Below are 19,850 nucleotides of genomic sequence, written 5' to 3' on the forward strand. Positions count from 1 at the left end.
AAGTCTGTCCTTGTTCTGTGTCTGTGCAGTACCCTGTTATCAGTAAAGTCTGCCCTTGTTCTGTGTCTGTGCAGTACCCTGTTATCAGTAAAGACTGTCCTTGTTCTGTGTCTGTACCCTGTTATCAGTAAAGTCTGTCCTTGTTCTGCGTCTGTGCAGTAACCTGTTATCAGTAAAGTCTGTCCTTGTTCTGTGTCTGTGCAGTACCCTGTTATCAGTAAAGTCTGTCCTTGTTCTGTGTCTGTGCAGTACCCTGTTATCAGTAAAGACTGTCCTTGTTCCCTGTCTGTACAGTACCCTGTTATCAGTAAAGACTGTCCTTGTTCCCTGTCTGTGCATTACCCTGTTATCAGTAAAGACTGTCCCTGTTCCCTGTCTGTGCATTACCCTGTTATCAGTAAAGACTGTCCTTGTTCCCTGTCTGTGCATTACCCTGTTATCAGTAAAGACTGTCCCTGTTCCCTGTCTGTGCATTACCCTGTTATCAGTAAAGACTGTCCTTGTTCCCTGTCTGTGCAGTAACCTGTTATCAGTAAAGACTGTCCTTGTTCCCTGTCTGTACAGTACCCTGTTATCAGTAAAGACTGTCCTTGTTCCCTGTCTGTACAGTACCCTGTTATCAGTAAAGACTGTCCTTGTTCCCTGTCTGTGCATTACCCTGTTATCAGTGAAGACTGTCGTTGTTCTGTGTCTGTGCAGTACCCTGTTATCAGTAAAGACTGTCCTTGTTCTGTGTCTGTGCAGTACCCTGTTATCAGTAAAGACTGTCCTTGTTCCCTGTCTGTACAGTACCCTGTTATCAGTAAAGACTGTCCTTGTTCTGTGTCTGTGCATTACCCTGTTATCAGTAAAGACTGTCCCTGTTCCCTGTCTGTGCATTACCCTGTTATCAGTAAAGACTGTCCTTGTTCTGTGTCTGTGCAGTACCCTGTTATCAGTAAAGACTGTCCTTGTTCCCTGTCTGTACAGTACCCTGTTAACAGTAAAGACTGTCCTTGTTCTGTGTCTGTGCAGTACCCTGTTATCAGTAAAGACTGTACCAGTTCTGTGTCTGTGCAGTACCCTTTTATCAGTAAAGTCTTTCCTTGTTCCCTGTCTGTGCAGTACCCTGTTATCAGTAAAGACTGTCCTTGTTCCCTGTCTGTACAGTACCCTGTTATCAGTAAAGACTGTCCCTGTTCTGTGTCTGTACAGTACCCTGTTATCAGTAAAGACTGTCCCTGTTCCCTGTCTGTACAGTACCCTGTTATCAGTAAAGTCTGTCCCTGTTCTGTGTCTGTACAGTACCCTGTTATCAGTAAAGTCTGTCCCTGTTCTGTGTCTGTACAGTACCCTGTTATCAGTAAAGACTGTCCCTGTTCTGTGTCTGTACAGTACCCTGTTATCAGTAAAGTCTGTCCCTGTTCTGTGTCTGTACAGTACCCTGTTATCAGTAAAGTCTGTCCCTGTTCTGTGTCTGTACAGTACCCTGTTATCAGTAAAGTCTGTCCCTGTTCTGTGTCTGTACAGTACCCTGTTATCAGTGAAGTCTGTCCCTGTTCTGTGTCTGTGCAGTACCCTGTTATCAGTAAAGTCTGTCCCTGTTCTGTGTCTGTACAGTACCCTGTTATCAGTAAAGTCTGTCCTTGTTCCCTGTCTGTGCACTACCCTGTTATCAGTAAAGACTGTCCTTGTTCTGTGTCTGTACAGTACCCTGTTATCAGTAAAGACTGTCCCTGTTCTGTGTCTGTTCAGTACCCTGTTATCAGTAAAGACTGTCCCTGTTCCCTGTCTGTGCAGTACCATGTTATCAGTAAAGTCTGTCCCTGTTCTGTGTCTGTGCAGTACCCTGTTATCAGTAAAGACTGTCCCTGTTCTGTGTCTGTGCATTACCCTGTTATCAGTAAAGACTGTCCTTGTTCCCTGTCTGTACAGTACCCTGTTATCAGTAAAGACTGTCCTTGTTCTGTGTCTGTACAGTACCCTGTTATCAGTAAAGACTGTCCTTGTTCTGTGTCTGTGCAGTACCCTGTTATCAGTAAAGACTGTCCCTGTTCTGTGTCTGTGCATTACCCTGTTATCATTAAAGACTGTCCTTGTTCCCTGTCTGTACAGTACCCTGTTATCAGTAACGTCTGTCCTTGTTCTGTGTCTGTGCAGTACCCTGTTATCAGTAAAGACTGTCCCTGTTCCCTGTCTGCACAGTACCCTGTTATCAGTAAAGACTGTCCCTGTTCCCTGTCTGTGCAGTACCCTGTTATCAGTAAAGACTGTCCTTGCTTGTTCTGTGTCTGTGCAGTCCCCTGTTATCAGTGAAGACTGTCCTTGTTCTGTGTCTGTGCATTACCCTGTTATCAGTGAAGACTGTCCTTGTTCTGTGTCTGTGCAGTACCCTGTTATCAGTAAAGACTGTCCTTGTTCTGTGTCTGTGCATTACCCTGTTATCAGTGAAGACTGTCCTTGTTCTGTGTCTGTGCAGTACCCTGTTATCAGTAAAGACTGTCCTTGTTCTGTGTCTGTGCAGTACCCTGTTATCAGTAAAGACTGTCCTTGTTCCCTGTCTGTACAGTACCCTGTTATCAGTAAAGACTGTCCTTGTTCTGTGTCTGTGCATATTACCCTGTTATCAGTAAAGACTGTCCCTGTTCCCTGTCTGTGCATTACCCTGTTATCAGTAAAGACTGTCCTTGCTTGTTCTGTGTCTGTGCAGTACCCTGTTATCAGTAAAGACTGTCCCAGTTCTGTGTCTGTGCAGTAACCTGTTATCAGTAAAGACTGTCACTGTTCCCTGTCTGTACAGTACCCTGTTATCAGTAAAGACTGTCCTTGTTCCCTGTCTGTACAGTACCCTGTTATCAGTAAAGACTGTCCTTGTTCTGTGTCTGTGCAGTACCCTGTTATCAGTAAAGACTGTCCCAGTTCTGTGTCTGTGCAGTAACCTGTTATCAGTAAAGACTGTCCCTGTTCCCTGTCTGTACAGTACCCTGTTATCAGTAAAGACTGTCCTTGTTCCCTGTCTGTGCAGTACCCTGTTATCAGTAAAGACTGTCCTTGTTCCCTGTCTGTGCAGTACCCTGTTATCAGTAAAGACTGTCCCTGTTCTGTGTCTGTACAGTACCCTGTTATCAGTGAAGACTGTCCTTGTTCTGTGTCTGTGCAGTACCCTGTTATCAGTAAAGTCTGTCCTTGTTCCCTGTCTGTGCAGTACCCTGTTATCAGTAAAGACTGTCCTTGTTCCCTGTCTGTACAGTACCCTGTTATCAGTAAAGACTGTCCTTGTTCCCTGTCTGTACAGTACCCTGTTATCAGTAAAGTCTGTCCCTGTTCTGTGTCTGTGCAGTACCCTGTTATCAGTAAATTCTGTCCTTGTTCTGTGTCTGTACAGTCCCCTGTTATCAGTAAAGTCTGTCCCTGTTCCCTGTCTGTACAGTACCCTGTTATCAGTAAAGTCTGTCCCTGTTCTGTGTCTGTACAGTACCCTGCTATCAGTAAAGTCTGTCCCTGTTCTGTGTCAGTACAGTACCCTGTTATCAGTAAAGTCTGTCCCTGTTCTGTGTCTGTGCAGTACCCTGTTATCAGTAAAGTCTGTCCCTGTTCTGTGTCTGTACAGTACCCTGTTATCAGTAAAGTCTGTCCCTGTTCTGTGTCTGTACAGTACCCTGTTATCAGTAAAGTCTGTCCCTGTTCTGTGTCTGTACAGTACCCTGTTATCAGTAAAGACTGTCCTTGTTCTGTGTCTGTGCAGTACCCTGTTATCAGTAAAGTCTGTCCTTGTTCTGTGTCTGTACAGTACCCTGTTATCAGTAAAGACTGTCCTTGTTCTGTGTCTGTACAGTACCCTGTTATCAGTAAAGACTGTCCTTGTTCTGTGTCTGTGCAGTACCCTGTTATCAGTAAAGTCTGTCCCTGTTCTGTGTCTGTGCAGTACCCTGTTATCAGTGAAGACTGTCCTTGTTTTGTGTCTGTGCAGTACCCTGTTATCAGTAAAGTCTGTCCTTGTTCTGTGTCTGTGCAGTACCGTTATCAGTAAAGTCTGTCCTTGTTCTGTGTCTGTGCAGTACCCTGTTATCAGTAAAGACTGTCCTTGTTCTGTGTCTGTACAGTACCCTGTTATCAGTAAAGACTGTCCTTGTTCCCTGTCTGTACAGTACCCTGTTATCAGTGAAGACTGTCCTTGTTCTGTGTCTGTGCAGTACCCTGTTATCAGTAAAGACTGTCCCTGTTCTGTGTCTGTACAGTACCCTGTTATCAGTAAAGACTGTCCTTGTTCCCTGTCTGTACAGTACCCTGTTATCAGTAAAGACTGTCCTTGTTCCCTGTCTGTGCAGTACCCTATTATCAGTAAAGACTGTCCCTGTTCCCTGTCTGTGCAGTACCCTGTTATCAGTAAAGTCTGTCCCTGTTCTGTGTCTGTGCAGTACCCTGTTATCAGTAAAGACTGTCCCTGTTCTGTGTCTGTGCATTACCCTGTTATCAGTAAAGACTGTCCTTGTTCCCTGTCTGTACAGTACCCTGTTATCAGTAAAGACTGTCCCTGTTCTGTGTCTGTACAGTACCCTGTTATCAGTAAAGACTGTCCTTGTTCCCTGTCTGTGCAGTACCCTGTTATCAGTAAAGACTGTCCTTGTTCTGTGTCTGTACAGTACCCTGTTATCAGTAAAGACTGTCCCTGTTCTGTGTCTGTACAGTACCCTGTTATCAGTAAAGACTGTCCCTGTTCCCTGTCTGTGCAGTACCCTGTTATCAGTAAAGTCTGTCCCTGTTCTGTGTCTGTGCAGTACCCTGTTATCAGTAAAGACTGTCCCTGTTCTGTGTCTGTGCATTACCCTGTTATCAGTAAAGACTGTCCTTGTTCCCTGTCTGTACAGTACCCTGTTATCAGTAAAGACTGTCCTTGTTCTGTGTCTGTACAGTACCCTGTTATCAGTAAAGACTGTCCTTGTTCTGTGTCTGTGCAGTACCCTGTTATCAGTAAAGACTGTCCCTGTTCTGTGTCTGTGTATTACCCTGTTATCATTAAAGACTGTCCTTGTTCCCTGTCTGTACAGTACCCTGTTATCAGTAACGTCTGTCCTTGTTCTGTGTCTGTGCAGTACCCTGTTATCAGTAAAGACTGTCCCTGTTCCCTGTCTGTACAGTACCCTGTTATCAGTAAAGACTGTCCCTGTTCCCTGTCTGTGCAGTACCCTGTTATCAGTAAAGACTGTCCTTGCTTGTTCTGTGTCTGTGCAGTCCCCTGTTATCAGTGAAGACTGTCCTTGTTCTGTGTCTGTGCATTACCCTGTTATCAGTGAAGACTGTCCTTGTTCTGTGTCTGTGCAGTACCCTGTTATCAGTAAAGACTGTCCTTGTTCTGTGTCTGTGCATTACCCTGTTATCAGTGAAGACTGTCCTTGTTCTGTGTCTGTGCAGTACCCTGTTATCAGTAAAGACTGTCCTTGTTCTGTGTCTGTGCAGTACCCTGTTATCAGTAAAGACTGTCCTTGTTCCCTGTCTGTACAGTACCCTGTTATCAGTAAAGACTGTCCTTGTTCTGTGTCTGTGCATTACCCTGTTATCAGTAAAGACTGTCCCTGTTCCCTGTCTGTGCATTACCCTGTTATCAGTAAAGACTGTCCTTGCTTGTTCTGTGTCTGTGCAGTACCCTGTTATCAGTAAAGACTGTCCCAGTTCTGTGTCTGTGCAGTAACCTGTTATCAGTAAAGACTGTCCCTGTTCCCTGTCTGTACAGTACCCTGTTATCAGTAAAGACTGTCCCTGTTCTGTGTCTGTACAGTACCCTGTTATCAGTGAAGACTGTCCTTGTTCTGTGTCTGTGCAGTCCCCTGTTATCAGTAAAGTCTGTCCTTGTTCCCTGTCTGTGCAGTACCCTGTTATCAGTAAAGACTGTCCTTGTTCCCTGTCTGTACAGTACCCTGTTATCAGTAAAGACTGTCCTTGTTCCCTGTCTGTACAGTACCCTGTTATCAGTAAAGACTGTCCCTGTTCTGTGTCTGTACAGTACCCTGTTATCAGTAAAGACTGTCCCTGTTCCCTGTCTGTACAGTACCCTGTTATCAGTAAAGTCTGTCCCTGTTCTGTGTCTGTACAGTACCCTGTTATCAGTAAAGTCTGTCCCTGTTCTGTGTCTGTACAGTACCCTGTTATCAGTAAAGACTGTCCCTGTTCTGTGTCTGTACATTACCCTGTTATCAGTAAAGACTGTCCCTGTTCCCTGTCTGTGCAGTACCCTGTTATCAGTAAGGTCTGTCCCTGTTCTGTGTCTGTACAGTACCCTGTTATCAGTAAAGTCTGTCCCTGTTCTGTGTCTGTACAGTACCCTGTTATCAGTAAAGTCTGTCCCTGTTCTGTGTCTGTACAGTACCCTGTTATCAGTAAAGTCTGTCCTTGTTCTGTGTCTGTACAGTACCCTGTTATCAGTAAAGTCTGTCCCTGTTCTGTGTCTGTGCAGTACCCTGTTATCAGTAAAGTCTGTCCTTGTTCTGTGTCTGTACAGTACCCTGTTATCAGTAAAGTCTGTCCCTGTTCCCTCTCTGTACAGTACCCTGTTATCAGTAAAGTCTGTCCCTGTTCTGTGTCTGTGCAGTACCCTGTTATCAGTAAAGTCTGTCCTTGTTCTGTGTCTGTACAGTACCCTGTTATCAGTAAAGTCTGTCCCTGTTCCCTCTCTGTACAGTACCCTGTTATCAGTAAAGTCTGTCCCTGTTCCCTGTCTGTACAGTACCCTGTTATCAGTAAAGTCTGTCCCTGTTCCCTGTCTGTACAGTACCCTGTTATCAGTAAAGTCTGTCCTTGTTCTGTGTCTGTGCAGTACCCTGTTAGCAGTAAAGACTGTCCTTGTTCTGTGACTGTACAGTACCCTGTTATCAGTAAAGACTGTCCTTGTTCCCTGTCTGTACAGTACCCTGTTATCAGTGAAGACTGTCCTTGTTCTGTGTCTGTGCAGTACCCTGTTATCAGTAAAGACTGTCCCTGTTCTGTGTCTGTACAGTACCCTGTTATCAGTAAAGACTGTCCTTGTTCCCTGTCTGTACAGTACCCTGTTATCAGTAAAGACTGTCCTTGTTCCCTGTCTGTGCAGTACCCTGTTATCAGTAAAGACTGTCCTTGTTCCCTGTCTGTGCAGTACCCTGTTATCAGTCAAGACTGTCCCTGTTCTGTGTCTGTACAGTACCCTGTTATCAGTAAAGACTGTCCTTGTTCCCTGTCTGTGCAGTACCCTGTTATCAGTAAAGACTGTCCTTGTTCTGTGTCTGTACAGTACCCTGTTATCAGTAAAGACTGTCCCTGTTCCCTGTCTGTGCAGTGCCCTGTTATCAGTAAAGTCTGTCCCTGTTCTGTGTCTGTGCAGTACCCTGTTATCAGTAAAGACTGTCCTTGTTCTGTGTCTGTGCATTACCCTGTTATCAGTAAAGACTGTCCTTGTTCCCTGTCTGTACAGTACCCTGTTATCAGTAAAGACTGTCCTTGTTCTGTGTCTGTACAGTACCCTGTTATCAGTAAAGACTGTCCCTGTTCTGTGTCTGTGCATTACCCTGTTATCAGTAAAGACTGTCCTTGTTCCCTGTCTGTGCAGTAACCTGTTATCAGTAAAGACTGTCCCTGTTCTGTGTCTGTGCATTACCCTGTTATCAGTAAAGACTGTCCTTGTTCCCTGTCTGTGCAGTACCCTGTTATCAGTAAAGACTGTCCTTGTTCCCTGTCTGTGCAGTACCCTGTTATCAGTAAAGACTGTCCTTGTTCTGTGTCTGTACAGTACCCTGTTATCAGTAAAGACTGTCCTTGTTCTGTGTCTGTGCAGTACCCTGTTATCAGTAAAGACTGTCCCTGTTCTGTGTCTGTGCATTACCCTGTTATCAGTAAAGACTGTCCTTGTTCCCTGTCTGTACAGTACCCTGTTATCAGTAAAGACTGTCCTTGTTCTGTGTCTGTGCATTACCCTGTTATCAGTAAAGACTGTCCTTGTTCTGTGTCTGTGAATTACCCTGTTGTCAGCTGAAGCTCTCTGACTGGAATTCCTTTTAATTTAAACCGCCCTTCTAACAGAAACTTACTTATCAGGCGAAAGCTAAAAGTTAAGAATGAACGTTTCCTTACAGCATGACCCGAAGATAATGGCTAGTTATGGTGATCAATCTCACATCAGGCAAGGAAAGTTCCCAGGGGCGCTCGCTTTGAGAGCAAGCTATAAAGAAGCAATTTCCATTTATATAGCGCCTTTCACAACCTCAGGACGTCCCAAAGTGCTTTACAGCCAATGAAGTACTTTTTGAGGTGTAGTCACTGTTGTAATGTCGGCAACGCGGCAGTCAATTTACACACAGCAAGATCCCACAAACAGCAATGAGATAATGAGCAGATAATCTGTTTTTAGTGATGTTGAGTGAGGGATAAACCGGGGAGAACTCCTTTGCTCTTCTTCAAAATAGTGCCGTGAGACCCTGTACGTCCACCTGAGAGGGCAGTCGGAGCCTTGGTTTAACGTCTCATGCGAATGTCAGAAGGTCATGGGTTCAAGTCCAACTCCAGAGACTTGAGCACAAAATCTCCCCTGACACTCCCTCAGTACTTAAACCCACAACCTTTAGCCTCAGAGGGGAGAGTGCTGCTTGGGCTGTGGGATGAGATTAAATGGGTGGGTCGAGTCCATGATCGGGGAGGGTGCACATGTAGGAGAGGGTTCGAGGGATGAATTGGCCTCTTCTAATTCCTGGTTTCTCGTGTTCTTTTTGTAAACTCTTTCCGAGCTCAAATATTGACGGCCCTTTCTTATTTTTCAGCAAGACTATGGAAGGCATGTCCCCGCTTCATCAGGCAGCTGAAGTGGGTTTACTGGACTGCCTCACCACTTTAGTAGAAGCGAGAGCTGATGTGAATGTCAAAGACATAAGAGGACATAGACCGATTGACCTGGCCAAAATCTGGGGTCACCGTTCATGTGCACGGTTAGTACAGCACTGGTGACCTATTCCTCTGCGGAGAAAAGAGCTTCACCGACTTGTCAGGTTTACATATACGATATTGCCATGTATCCCTATTGTCCCTATATGGAGGTAATATAGGATATTGCCAGACTGGAATAGTAATAATATAAGGGGCAAAGAGGGGGAGGAATTTTTGAAGGGCGTTCAGGAGAACTCTCTTGACCAGTGCGTTTCTGGCCCAATGAGGAAGGAGGCATTGCTGGACTTGGTTCTAGGGAATGAGGTGGGCCAAGTGGAGCAAGTGTCAGTGGGGGAGCATTTAGGGAACAGACCACTCTAAAGTAAAAATACTCAATTGGAGGAGGGCCAATTTCAATGGGACGAGAACTGATCTGGCCCGGGTAAATTGGAATCAAAGATTGGCAGGCAAAACTATAATTGAACAGTGGGCGGCCTTTAAAGAGGAGATGGTTCGGGTACAGTCTAGGTACATTCCCACGCGGGGGAAAAGTAGGGCAACTAAAGCCAGAGTTTCTTGGATGACAAAAGAGATAGTGAGTAAGATGAAATGGAAAAAAGGGGCGTATGACAGATGTCAGGTTGATAATACAAGTGAGAACCAGGCAGAATATAGAAAGTTCAGAGGGGAAGTGAAAAAGGAAATAAGAGGGGCAAAGAGAGAGTCTGAGAATAGACTGGCGACCAACATAAAAGGGAATCCAAAAGTCTTCTATCGGCATGTAAACAGTAAACGGGTAGTAAGAGGAGGGGTGGGGCTGATTAGGGACCATAAAAGAGATCTACTCATGAAGGCAGAGGGCATTGCCGAGGTACTAAATGATTACTTTGCATCTGTCTTTACCAAGAAAGATGATGCTTCCAGAGCCTCAGTAAAGGAAGATGTAGCTGAGATACTGGATGGGTAAAAAATTGATAAAGAAGAGGTAGTAGAAAGGCTAGCTGTACTTGGAATAAAAGAGGCATGGCAGCATAGATACAAAATTGGCTAAGTGACAGGAAACAGAGAGTAGTGGTGAACGATTTTTTTTGGACTGGAGGGAGGTGTACAGGGTGTTCCCCAGGGGTCAGTGCTGGGACCACTGCTTTTCTTGATATATATTAATGACTTGGACTTATTCAATTTTCAAAATTTGCAGATGGCACGAAACTTGGAAGTGTAGTAAACAATGAGGAGGATAGTGATAGACTTCAAGAGGATATAGACAGGCTGGTGGCATGGGCGGACACGTGGCAGATGAAATTTAATGCAGAAAAATGTGAAGTGGTACATTTCTGTAGGAAGAATGAGGAGAGGCAAAATAAACTAGAGGGCACAACTCTAAAAGGGGTACAGGAACAGAGAGATCTGGGGGTATATGTGCACAAATCATTGAAGGTGGCAGGTCTGGTTGAGAAAGTGGTTAAAAAAGCATACGGGATCCTGGGTTTTATAAATAGAGGTGTATGATTCTATTTGGGACTAGCTTAGTGGTATAAACTGGGCGACATGGACATGTTGGGCCGAAGGGCCTGTTTCCATGTTGTAAACTTCTATGATTCTATTCTAGTACAAAAGCAAGGAAGTCATGATGAACCTTTATAAAACTCTGGTTCGGCCACAACTGGAGTATTGTGTCCAGTTCTGGGCACCGCACTTTAGGAAAGATGTGAAGGCCTTAGAGAGGGTGCAGAAGAGATTTACTAGAATGGTTCCAGGGATGAGGGACTTTAGTTACGTGGATAGACTGGAGAAGCTGGGATTGTTCTCCTTGGAACAGAGACGGTTGAGAGGAGATTTGATAGAGGTGTTCAAAGTCATGAAGGGTCTAGACAGAGTAGATAGAGAGAAACTGTTCCCATTGGCGGAAGGGTCAAGAACCAGAGGACACAGATTTAAGGTGATTGGTAAAAGATCAAAAGTGAGCCGTCTTCTTGAACCGCTGCAGTCCGTGTGGTGAAGGTTCTCCCACAGTGCTGTTAGGAAGGGAGTTCCAGGATTTTGACCCAGTGACAACGAAGGAACGGCGATATATTTCCAAGTCGGGATGGTGTGTGATTTGGAGGGGAACTTGCAGGTGGTGTTGTTCCCATGTGCCTGCTGCTCTTGTCCTTCTAGGTGGTAGAGGTCGCGGGTTTGGGAGGTGCTGTCGAAGAAGCCTTGGCGAGTTGGCTCTCTAAGCCTACTGTGATAACAACTTGCATTTATATCTCGCCTTTAACATAGTAAAACATCCCCAAGGCGTTTCACAGGAGCGATTATCAGACAAACTGTGACCAAAAGGGCCTTTAAACTAGTGGTCATTGTCATTGGCCCTTTGATCCTTTTCCAGGGTGTGTGAGGGGACCGAGACTGGACTCTTGATGAGGCCTAACCAGGGTCTTGTACAAGGACGCTATGTGGTTCGGTCCTCGTTGTTTAACACTGGATTGTCTCTGCTACACGGCCTAGAAACAGTTTTTGTGTTCCCAGATATTTGGCCAATGTCACGTGGGAGGCGAACAGGAAAGAATTTTCCAAGGAGGTGGAGAAGCTACAGAAACTGAAGCTGGCATTACTGGAGGGTGAAAAGTATCTGTCCGAAATCCAACTGGTAAAGTAACGACCGGGCAATATCCTTAGAGTGACAAAGATATAGCAGCATTGTTAGTCAGAGTGGAGTCTCCTCCTGGATCAAGATTTCACAGAACGGCATTGAATGTAACAACGCAACACAACTTGCATTTTATAAAGCATCTTTAGTGGAGAAAAACATCCCAAGGGGAGTGGGGAAAGATGATAGAAATAGATAAAAGGGAGAGCCGAGACTTTGTGGGGTGGGTGGGTGGGTGGAGGAGGGAGAGATTAGAAGGGTTGAACGAAACCTTGGCCAGAAAGATGGGTTCTGAGGTATTCACAGGTGGAGAGAGGAAGGAGAGGATTATGGAACAAAGGAACAGGAGGCCATTCAGCCCCTCGAGCCTCTTCCACCATTCAATCTGATCATGGCTGATCTAACTCCATTTACCCTCCTTGGTTCTGTAACCCTTAATACCCTTCCCAACAGAAATCGATCAGTCTCAGTTTTTAAATTTTCAATTGACCCCCAGCCTCAACAGCTTTTTTGGGGGAGAGAGTTCCAGATTCCCACTCCCCTCTGTGTGAATAAGTGTTTCCTGACATCACCCCTGAACGGCCGAGCTCTAATTTTAAGGTTCTGCCCCCTTGTTCTGGACTCCCCCCACCAGAGGAAATAGTTTCTCTCTATCGACCCTATCAAATCCTTTAATCATCTTAAACACCTCAATTAGATCACCCCTTAATCTTCTACACTCGAGGGGATACAATAACAACAACTTGCATTTATAAAGCACCTTTAATGTAGTAAAAGGTCCCAAGTAGGGAACATAAAAACTGACTGTAAAAGCTTCTATAAATATGTCAAGAGAAAAAGATTAGTGAAGACAAATGTAGGTCCCTTACAGTCAGAAATGGGGGAAATTATAATGGGGAACAAAGAAATGCAGAAATATTAAACACATACTTTGGTTCTGTCTTCACAAAGGAGGACACAAATAACCTGCCAGAAATGTTAGGGAACCAAGGGTCCAGTGAGAGGGAGGAACTGAAGGAAACCAGTATTAGTAAAAAAATAGTGCCAGGGAAATTAATGGGGCTAAAGGCTGACAAATCCCCAGGGCCTGATAATCTACATCCCAGAGTACTAAAGGAAGTGGCCCTGGAAATAGTGGATGCATTGGTGATCATCTTCCAAAATTCTATAGACTCTGGAACAGTTCCTACAGATTGGAGGATTTGAGCACAAGAGCAGGAATGTCTTACTGCAGTTGTACAGGGCCTTGGTGAGACCACATCTGGAGTATTGTGTGCAGTTTTGGTCTCCTTATCTGAGGAAGGATGTCCTTGCCATGGAGGGAGTGCAACGAAGGTTTACCAGACTGATTCATAGAATCATAGAAGTTTACAACATGGAAACAGGCCCTTTGGCCCAACATGTCCATGTCGCCCAGTTTATACCACTAAGCTAGTCCCAATTGCCTGCACTTGGCCCATATCCCTCTATACCCATCTTACCCATGTAACTGTCCAAATGCTTTTAAAAAGACAAAATTGTACCCGCCTCTACTACTGCCTCTGGCAGCTCGTTCCAGACACTCACCACCCTTTGAGGGAAAAAATTGCCCCTCTGGACCCTTTTGTATCTCTCCCCTCTCATCTTAAATCTATGCCCCCTCGTTATAGACTCCCCTACCTTTGGGAAAAGATTTTGACTATCTACCTTATCTATGCCCCTCATTGTTTTATAGACTTCTATAAGATCACCCCTTAACCTCCTACTCTCCAGGGAAAAAAGTCCCAGTCTATCCAACCTCTCCCTATAAGTCAAACCATCAAGTCCCGGTAGCATCCTAGTAAATCTTTTCTGCACTCTTTCTAGTTTAATAATATCCTTTCTATAGTAGGGTGACCAGAACTGTACACAGTATTCCAAGTGTGGCCTTACTAATGTCTTGTACAACTTCAACAAGACATCCCAACTCCTGTATTCAATGTTCTGACCAATGAAACCAAGCATGCCGAATGCCTTCTTCACCACCCTATCCACCTGTGACTCCACTTTCAAGGAGCTATGAACCTGTACTCCTAGATCTCTTTGTTCTATAACTCTCCCCAACGCCCTACCATTAACGGAGTAGGTCCTGGTCTGATTCGATCTACCAAAATGCATCACCTCACATTTATCTAAATTAAACTCCATCTGCCATTCATCGGCCCACTGGCCCAATTTATCAAGATCCCGTTGCAATCCTAGATAACCTTCTTCACTGTCCACAATGCCACCAATCTTGGTGTCATCTGCAAACCTACTAATTTGTCTTTTAAAAAGCATTCCTCCTAAATTCTCATCCAAATCATTAATATAAATAACAAATAACAGCGGACCCAGCACCGATCCCTGAGGCACACCGCTGGTCACAGGCCTCCAGTCTGAAAAACAACCCTCTACAACCACCCTCTGTCTTCTGTCGTCAAGCCAATTTTGTATCCAATTGGCTACCTCACCTTGGATCCCGTGAGATTTAACCTTACGTAACAGCCTACCATGCGGTACCTTGTCAAAGGCTTTGCTAAAGTCCATGTAGACCACGTCTACTGCACAGCCCTCATCTATCTTCTAGGTTGCCCCTTCAAAAAACTCAATCAAATTTGTGAGACATGATTTTCCTCTCACAAAACCATGCTGACTGTTCCTAATCAGTCCCTGCCTCTCCAAATGCCTGTAGATCCTGTCTCTCAGAATACCCTCTAACAACTTACCCACTACAGATGTCAGGCTCACCGGTCTGTAGTTCCCAGGCTTTTCCCTGCCGCCCTTCTTAAACAAAGGCACAACATTTGCTACCCTCCAATCTTCAGGCACCTCACCTGTAGCTGTCGATGATTCAAATATCTCTGCTAGGGGACCCGCAATTTCCTCCCTAACTTCCCATAACGTCCTGGGATACATTTCATCAGGTCCCGGAGATTTATCTACCTTGATGCGCGTTAAGACTTCCAGCACCTCCCTCTCTATAATATGTACACTCCTCAAGACATCACTATTTATTTCCCCAAGTTCCCTAACATCCATGCCTTTCTCAACCGTAAATACCGATGTGAAATATTCATTCAGGATCTCACCCATCTCTTGTGGTTCTGCACATAGATGACCTTGTTGATCCTTAAGAGGCCCTACTCTCTCCCTAGTTACTCTTTTGCCCTTTATGTACTTGTAGAAGCTCTTTGGATTCTCCTTTGCCTTATCTGCCAAAGCAATCTCATGTCCCCTTTTTGCCCTCCTGATTTCTCTCTTAACTCTACTCCGGCAATCTCTATACTCTTCAAGGGATCCACTTGATCCCAGCTGCCTATGCATGTCATATGCCTCCTTCTTCTTTTTGACTAGGGCCTCAATCTCCCGAGTCATCCAAGGTTCCCTACTTCTACCAGCCTTGCCCTTCACTTTATAAGGAATGTGCTTACCCTGAACCCTGGTTAACACACTTTTGAAAGCCTCCCACTTACCAGACGTCCCTTTGCCTGCCAACAGACTCTCCCAATCAACTTCTGAAAGTTCCTGTCTAATACCATCAAAATTGGCCTTTCCCCAATTTAGAATTTTAACTTTTGGGCCAGACCTATCCCTCTCCATAGCTATCTTAAAACTAATGGAATTATGATCACTGGTCCCAAAGTGATCCCTCACTAACACTTCTGTCACCTGCCCTTCCTTATTTCCCAAGAGGAGGTCAAGTTTTGCCCCCTCTCCAGTCGGGCCATCCACATACTGAATGAGAAATTCCTCCTGAATACACTCAACAAATTTCTCTCCATCCAAGCCCCTAATGCTATGGCTGTCCCAGTCAATGTTGGGAAAGTTAAAGTCCCCTACTATTACCACCCTATTTTTCTTGCAGCTGTCTGTAATCTCCTTACATATTTGCTCCTCAATTTCCCGTTGACTATTTGGGGGTCTGTAGTACAATCCTATCAAAGTGATCTCTCCCTTCTTATTTTTCAGTTCCACCCATATAGACTCAGTGGGCGAACCCTCGGATATATCCCCTCTCACTACTGCCGTGATGTTCTCCCTAATCAAGAATGCAACTCCCCCTCCTCTCTTACCTCCTGCTCTATCTTTCCTATAGCATCTGTACCCTGGAACATTGAGCTGCCAGTCCTGCCCCTCCCTTAGCCATGTTTCAGTAATAGCTATAACATCCCAGTCCCATGTACCCATCCGTGCCCTGAGTTCATCTGCCTTGCCCATCAGACTTCTTGCATTGAAATAAATGCAGTTTAATCCTGAGATGGCAGGACTGACGTATGAGGAGAGATTGGGTCGACTAGGCCTATATTCACTAGAGTTTAGAAGAATGAGAGGTGATCTCATCGAAACATATAAAATTCTAACAGGACTAGACAGATTAGATGCAGGGAGGATGTTCCCGATGGATGGGGAGTCCAGAACCAGGGGTCACAGTCTCAGGATACGGGGTATGCCATTTAGAACCGAGATGAGGAGAAATTTCTTCACTCAGAGGGTGGTGAACCTGTGGAATTCTCTACCACAGAAGGCAGTGGAGGCCAAGTCATTAGATGTATTCAAGAAGGAGATAGATATATTTCTTAATGCTAAAGGGATCAAGGGATATGGGGAAAAAGCAGGAGCAGGGTACTGAGTTGGACGATCAGCCATGATCATATTGAATGGCGGAGCAGGCCCGAAGGGCCGAATGGCCTACTCTTCCTCCTATTTTCTATGATTCTATAAGCTTAGTCTTTGCAAACTGTCCTCATAATTTAACCCTTTAAGCCCCGGTATCATTCTGGTGAATCTGCCCTGCACCCCCTCCAAGGTCAATGTGTCTTTCCTGAGGGGCGGTGCCCAGAACTGAACTCAGTATCTCCAGATGTGGCCTGACCAGAGCTCCGTACAGCTGGAATATAACTTCCACCCCTTTATATTCCAGCCCCCTCGAGATAGAGGTTAATAGTCCATTAGCTTTTATTGATTTCTGTACGTGGACCCAGAAACCTCTCTGCTCATCCACGATTCCTAGTCTCTCATCATTTAGAAAATGGGATGGAGATAGTTGATGGTGCTGGTACCAATGGTCGGAGCTAAATGAGGGGGGGGGGGTGAACAAAAGGCCAGAGGTGTAACACTGAGGGGTACAAGAGGGGCTGAAAGGCTGGAGGAGACGGCAGAGGTGAGGGCGAGGCCATAAAGGAATTCGAATATATATATTTAGGGGATTAAATGTAATACATTTGGAGGGCAGTGAGGACAGGGTCATGGGAGAGTAGGACGTAGTGTGGGAAAAGACTGGTCTCAGTAAAAGTGACCCTGAAGCTGTCAGATTGTCGTAAAAACCCAACTGGTTCACTAATGTCCTTTAGGGAAGGAAACCTGCCGTCCTTACCCGGTCTGGGCTCCAGGTGGCTCCAGTCCCCACACCAACATGGTTGACTTTTCATAAGGTGCAAGATTCAATCCCCACTCCGGACGGTCCCGGGGAGCGGAGACCGGAGCTCCGGCTCTGAATTCTGGGTTGATATCCCGCGGGATACTCGAGTCCGGTGGGTGTGGGCGCCCCCCCCCGTCATCATATGGGTTGTGGGAGCCCATAAAACCCTCCTGCCGCATAAGAGTAACCCCCCTATAGGCTGGTGTAGAGTTGGTTATGGCCAATGGAAGGAGCATTCACTTCACGGCCTGTCAGACTGTTAATCAGCCTGCGGATCCTTCCACTACTTCACACTGCTGTCCAAGGGAAGAGGGAGTAGATACGAAAACAACAACAATCCACTAAAATGCTGGAAATCTTCAAACTGCAGCTTTCAATGTATTAAAGTGTCCTGTGCTTTGTGTTAATCCAGAAGGAGGAGGACCACTTAGCCAATGAGTCCTATTCACTGTGGCTGGAAAAGAAGTACCTGCCCAATATACTGAATACCTCCTCCACCTTGTACCAGCCGCGCCGCATCGCGTGGGAGCTGATGCTGGAGGAACTGAGGGACTCGGTGAGGGTCGACGAGAGCAGCGGGCGCAGGACGCTGGAAGTCGAGCAGTTCAGAAAGGCCAAGGGGCCCTGCAGACCGAGGTGGGGTCCGGGAGACGTAACGGCTGGGATCGGGGGGGGCGGCAGTCGGATGGAGGGACGGGGGCCCGCCGTCCCGGGTTCAGTAACCGCGACCTGTGCCGCGCCTCGTGCGGGCATGGCCTCCACCTGCGCGGTGAAGCCAATCTGGAACGTCAGCACCAACCCAGCCTCCTTCCCGGTGACTGATATCTCCACCCCGGTACTGGCTGAACCGGACATCGACCTGGAGACAATGGTCAAGTATCACAACTTCGGGCCGTTCTATGAGCTGGGGCTGGACCGGGCAGGCCATCCTGAACTGCGGGCCAAGCTGGGGTCCAGCGCAGGCCCCCTGCCCAGGCTGCCCCTGGACGTCATCAGGAAGGAATTGTTCCCGGATTCTGGCTTCCACAGAATCAGGATGCCTCAGGAGTTCAAGGCAGTGCATGTGTTCGACCTCCCCAGGAAGCGACGCCAGGACAAAGCCAAGCCCGAGGTCGAGGGCCACTTGAGTGAGTGGGTGGAGCTACCTAAGGCCAGCCTCACCCCTTCCAGCTCATGGTCCTCACGCATGGAGGCATCGACCACCGGCACTTCGAGTATCGACACCAGACTCCAGCCTCTGCATGACAAGTATTTATTTCCAAGTAGAACAAGGAATCAAAGTGTCAGGCTGGGTTCAGGAGGTCGTGGGTTCAAGCCCCACTCCAGAGAGCACATAATCCAGTCCGACACTCCCAGTGCAGTACTGAGGGAGCGCCGCACTGCCGGAGGTGCCGTCTTTCGAATGAGGCGTTAAACCGAGGCCCCGTCTGTCCTCTCAGGTGGACGTAAAAGATCCCACGGCCACTATTCGAAGAAGAGCAGGGGAGTTCTCCCCGGTGTCATGGCCAATACTAATCCCTCAACCAACATCATTAAACAGATTATCTGGTCATTTATATCATTGCTGTTTGTGGGACGTTGCTGTGGATTTCTGCCTATTGAATCTCCTCCCACAGCCCATGGACACTCTCCCCTATCATAGACTCTCCCCACCCATTGAATCTCCTCCCACAGCCCATGGACACTCTCCCCTATCATGGACTCTCCCCACCCATTTAATCTCCTCCCACAGCCCATGTACACTCTCCCCTATCATAGACTCTCCCCACCCATTGAACCCCCTCCCACAGCCCATGTACACTCTCCCCTATCATGGACTCTCCCCACCCATTGAACCCCCTCCCACAGCCCATGTACACTCTCCCCTATCATGGACTCTCCCCACCCATTGAACCCCCTCCCACAGCCCATGTACTCAGTAGAAGGAAGACAAAGTCAGTGTCAGGGTTCTTGTTCCTGATCACTGCCCAGTAAACTTTCATGAGGGAATGAGAGCGCTTCTCAGAATGCCACCTGGTGATGCATCCCACAGTGGAACAGTCTTCCAACACTCACTTTCCGGGATAACAAATGAAGAATGGGCCGCCCTGGGAAACCTGAGGGAGAGCGCTGGGCACTGCAGGAGAGCAGGGGAGAGAGAGAGAGAGAGTCGGGCACTGCAGGGGAGAGAGAGAGAGAGAGTCGGGCACTGCAGGGGAGAGAGAGAGAGCGCGCCGGGCACTGCAGGAGAGCAGGGGAGAGAGAGAGAGAGAGAGAGTCGGGCACTGCAGGGGAGAGAGAGAGAGAATCGGGCACTGCAGGGGAGAGAGAGAGAGCGCGCCGGGCACTGCAGGAGAGCAGGGGAGAGAGAGAGAGAGAGAGTCGGGCACTGCAGGGGAGAGAGAGAGAGAGAGAGAGAGAGAGTCGGGCACTGCAGGAGAGAGGGATAGAGAGAGAGAGAGATTCGGGCACTGCAGGAGAGCAGAGGGAGAGAGAGAGAGTCGGGCACTGCAGGAGAGCAGAGGAGAGGGAGAGAGAGAGTCGGGCACTGCAGGAGAGCAGAGGAGAGGGAGAGAGAGAGTCGGGCACTGCAGGAGAGCAGAGGAGAGAGGGAGAGAGTCGGGCACTGCAGGAGAGCAGAGGAGAGAGGGAGAGAGAGAGTCGGGCACTGCAGGAGAGCAGAGGAGAGAGGGAGAGAGAGAGTCGGGCACTGCAGGAGAGCAGAGGAGAGAGGGAGAGAGAGTCGGGCACTGCAGGAGAGCAGGGGAGAGGGAGAGAGAGAGTCGGGCACTGCAGGGGAGAGAGAGAGAGACGGGCACTGCAGGAGAGCAGGGGAGAGAGAGAGTCGGGCACTGCAGGGGAGAGAGAGAGAGAGACGGGCACTGCAGGAGAGCAGGGGAAAGGGAGAGAGAGAGTCGGGCACTGCAGGAGAGCAGGGGAAAGGGAGAGAGAGAGTCG

General features: G+C 47.1%; 1 protein-coding gene across 1 annotated transcript in view; it reads left to right on the top strand.

The window, feature by feature from the left end:
* Nucleotides 1–19,117, top strand: part of ankrd53 (ankyrin repeat domain 53) — a 74,310-nt gene extending 55,193 nt beyond the window's left edge. Inside the window, exons 3-5 of the mRNA XM_067985411.1 lie at nucleotides 8,760–8,924; nucleotides 11,374–11,494; nucleotides 17,326–19,117. Of these exons, the coding sequence (XP_067841512.1) occupies nucleotides 8,760–8,924; nucleotides 11,374–11,494; nucleotides 17,326–18,327 (1,288 nt within the window). The 3' untranslated portion in view covers nucleotides 18,328–19,117. The remainder of the gene's footprint in view (nucleotides 1–8,759; nucleotides 8,925–11,373; nucleotides 11,495–17,325) is intronic.
* Nucleotides 19,118–19,850: the final 733 nt, after the last annotated feature.

Source organism: Heptranchias perlo, chromosome 1 (genome assembly GCF_035084215.1).
Source record: "Heptranchias perlo isolate sHepPer1 chromosome 1, sHepPer1.hap1, whole genome shotgun sequence".
In the NCBI taxonomy this organism is placed as follows: Eukaryota; Metazoa; Chordata; class Chondrichthyes; order Hexanchiformes; family Hexanchidae; genus Heptranchias; species Heptranchias perlo.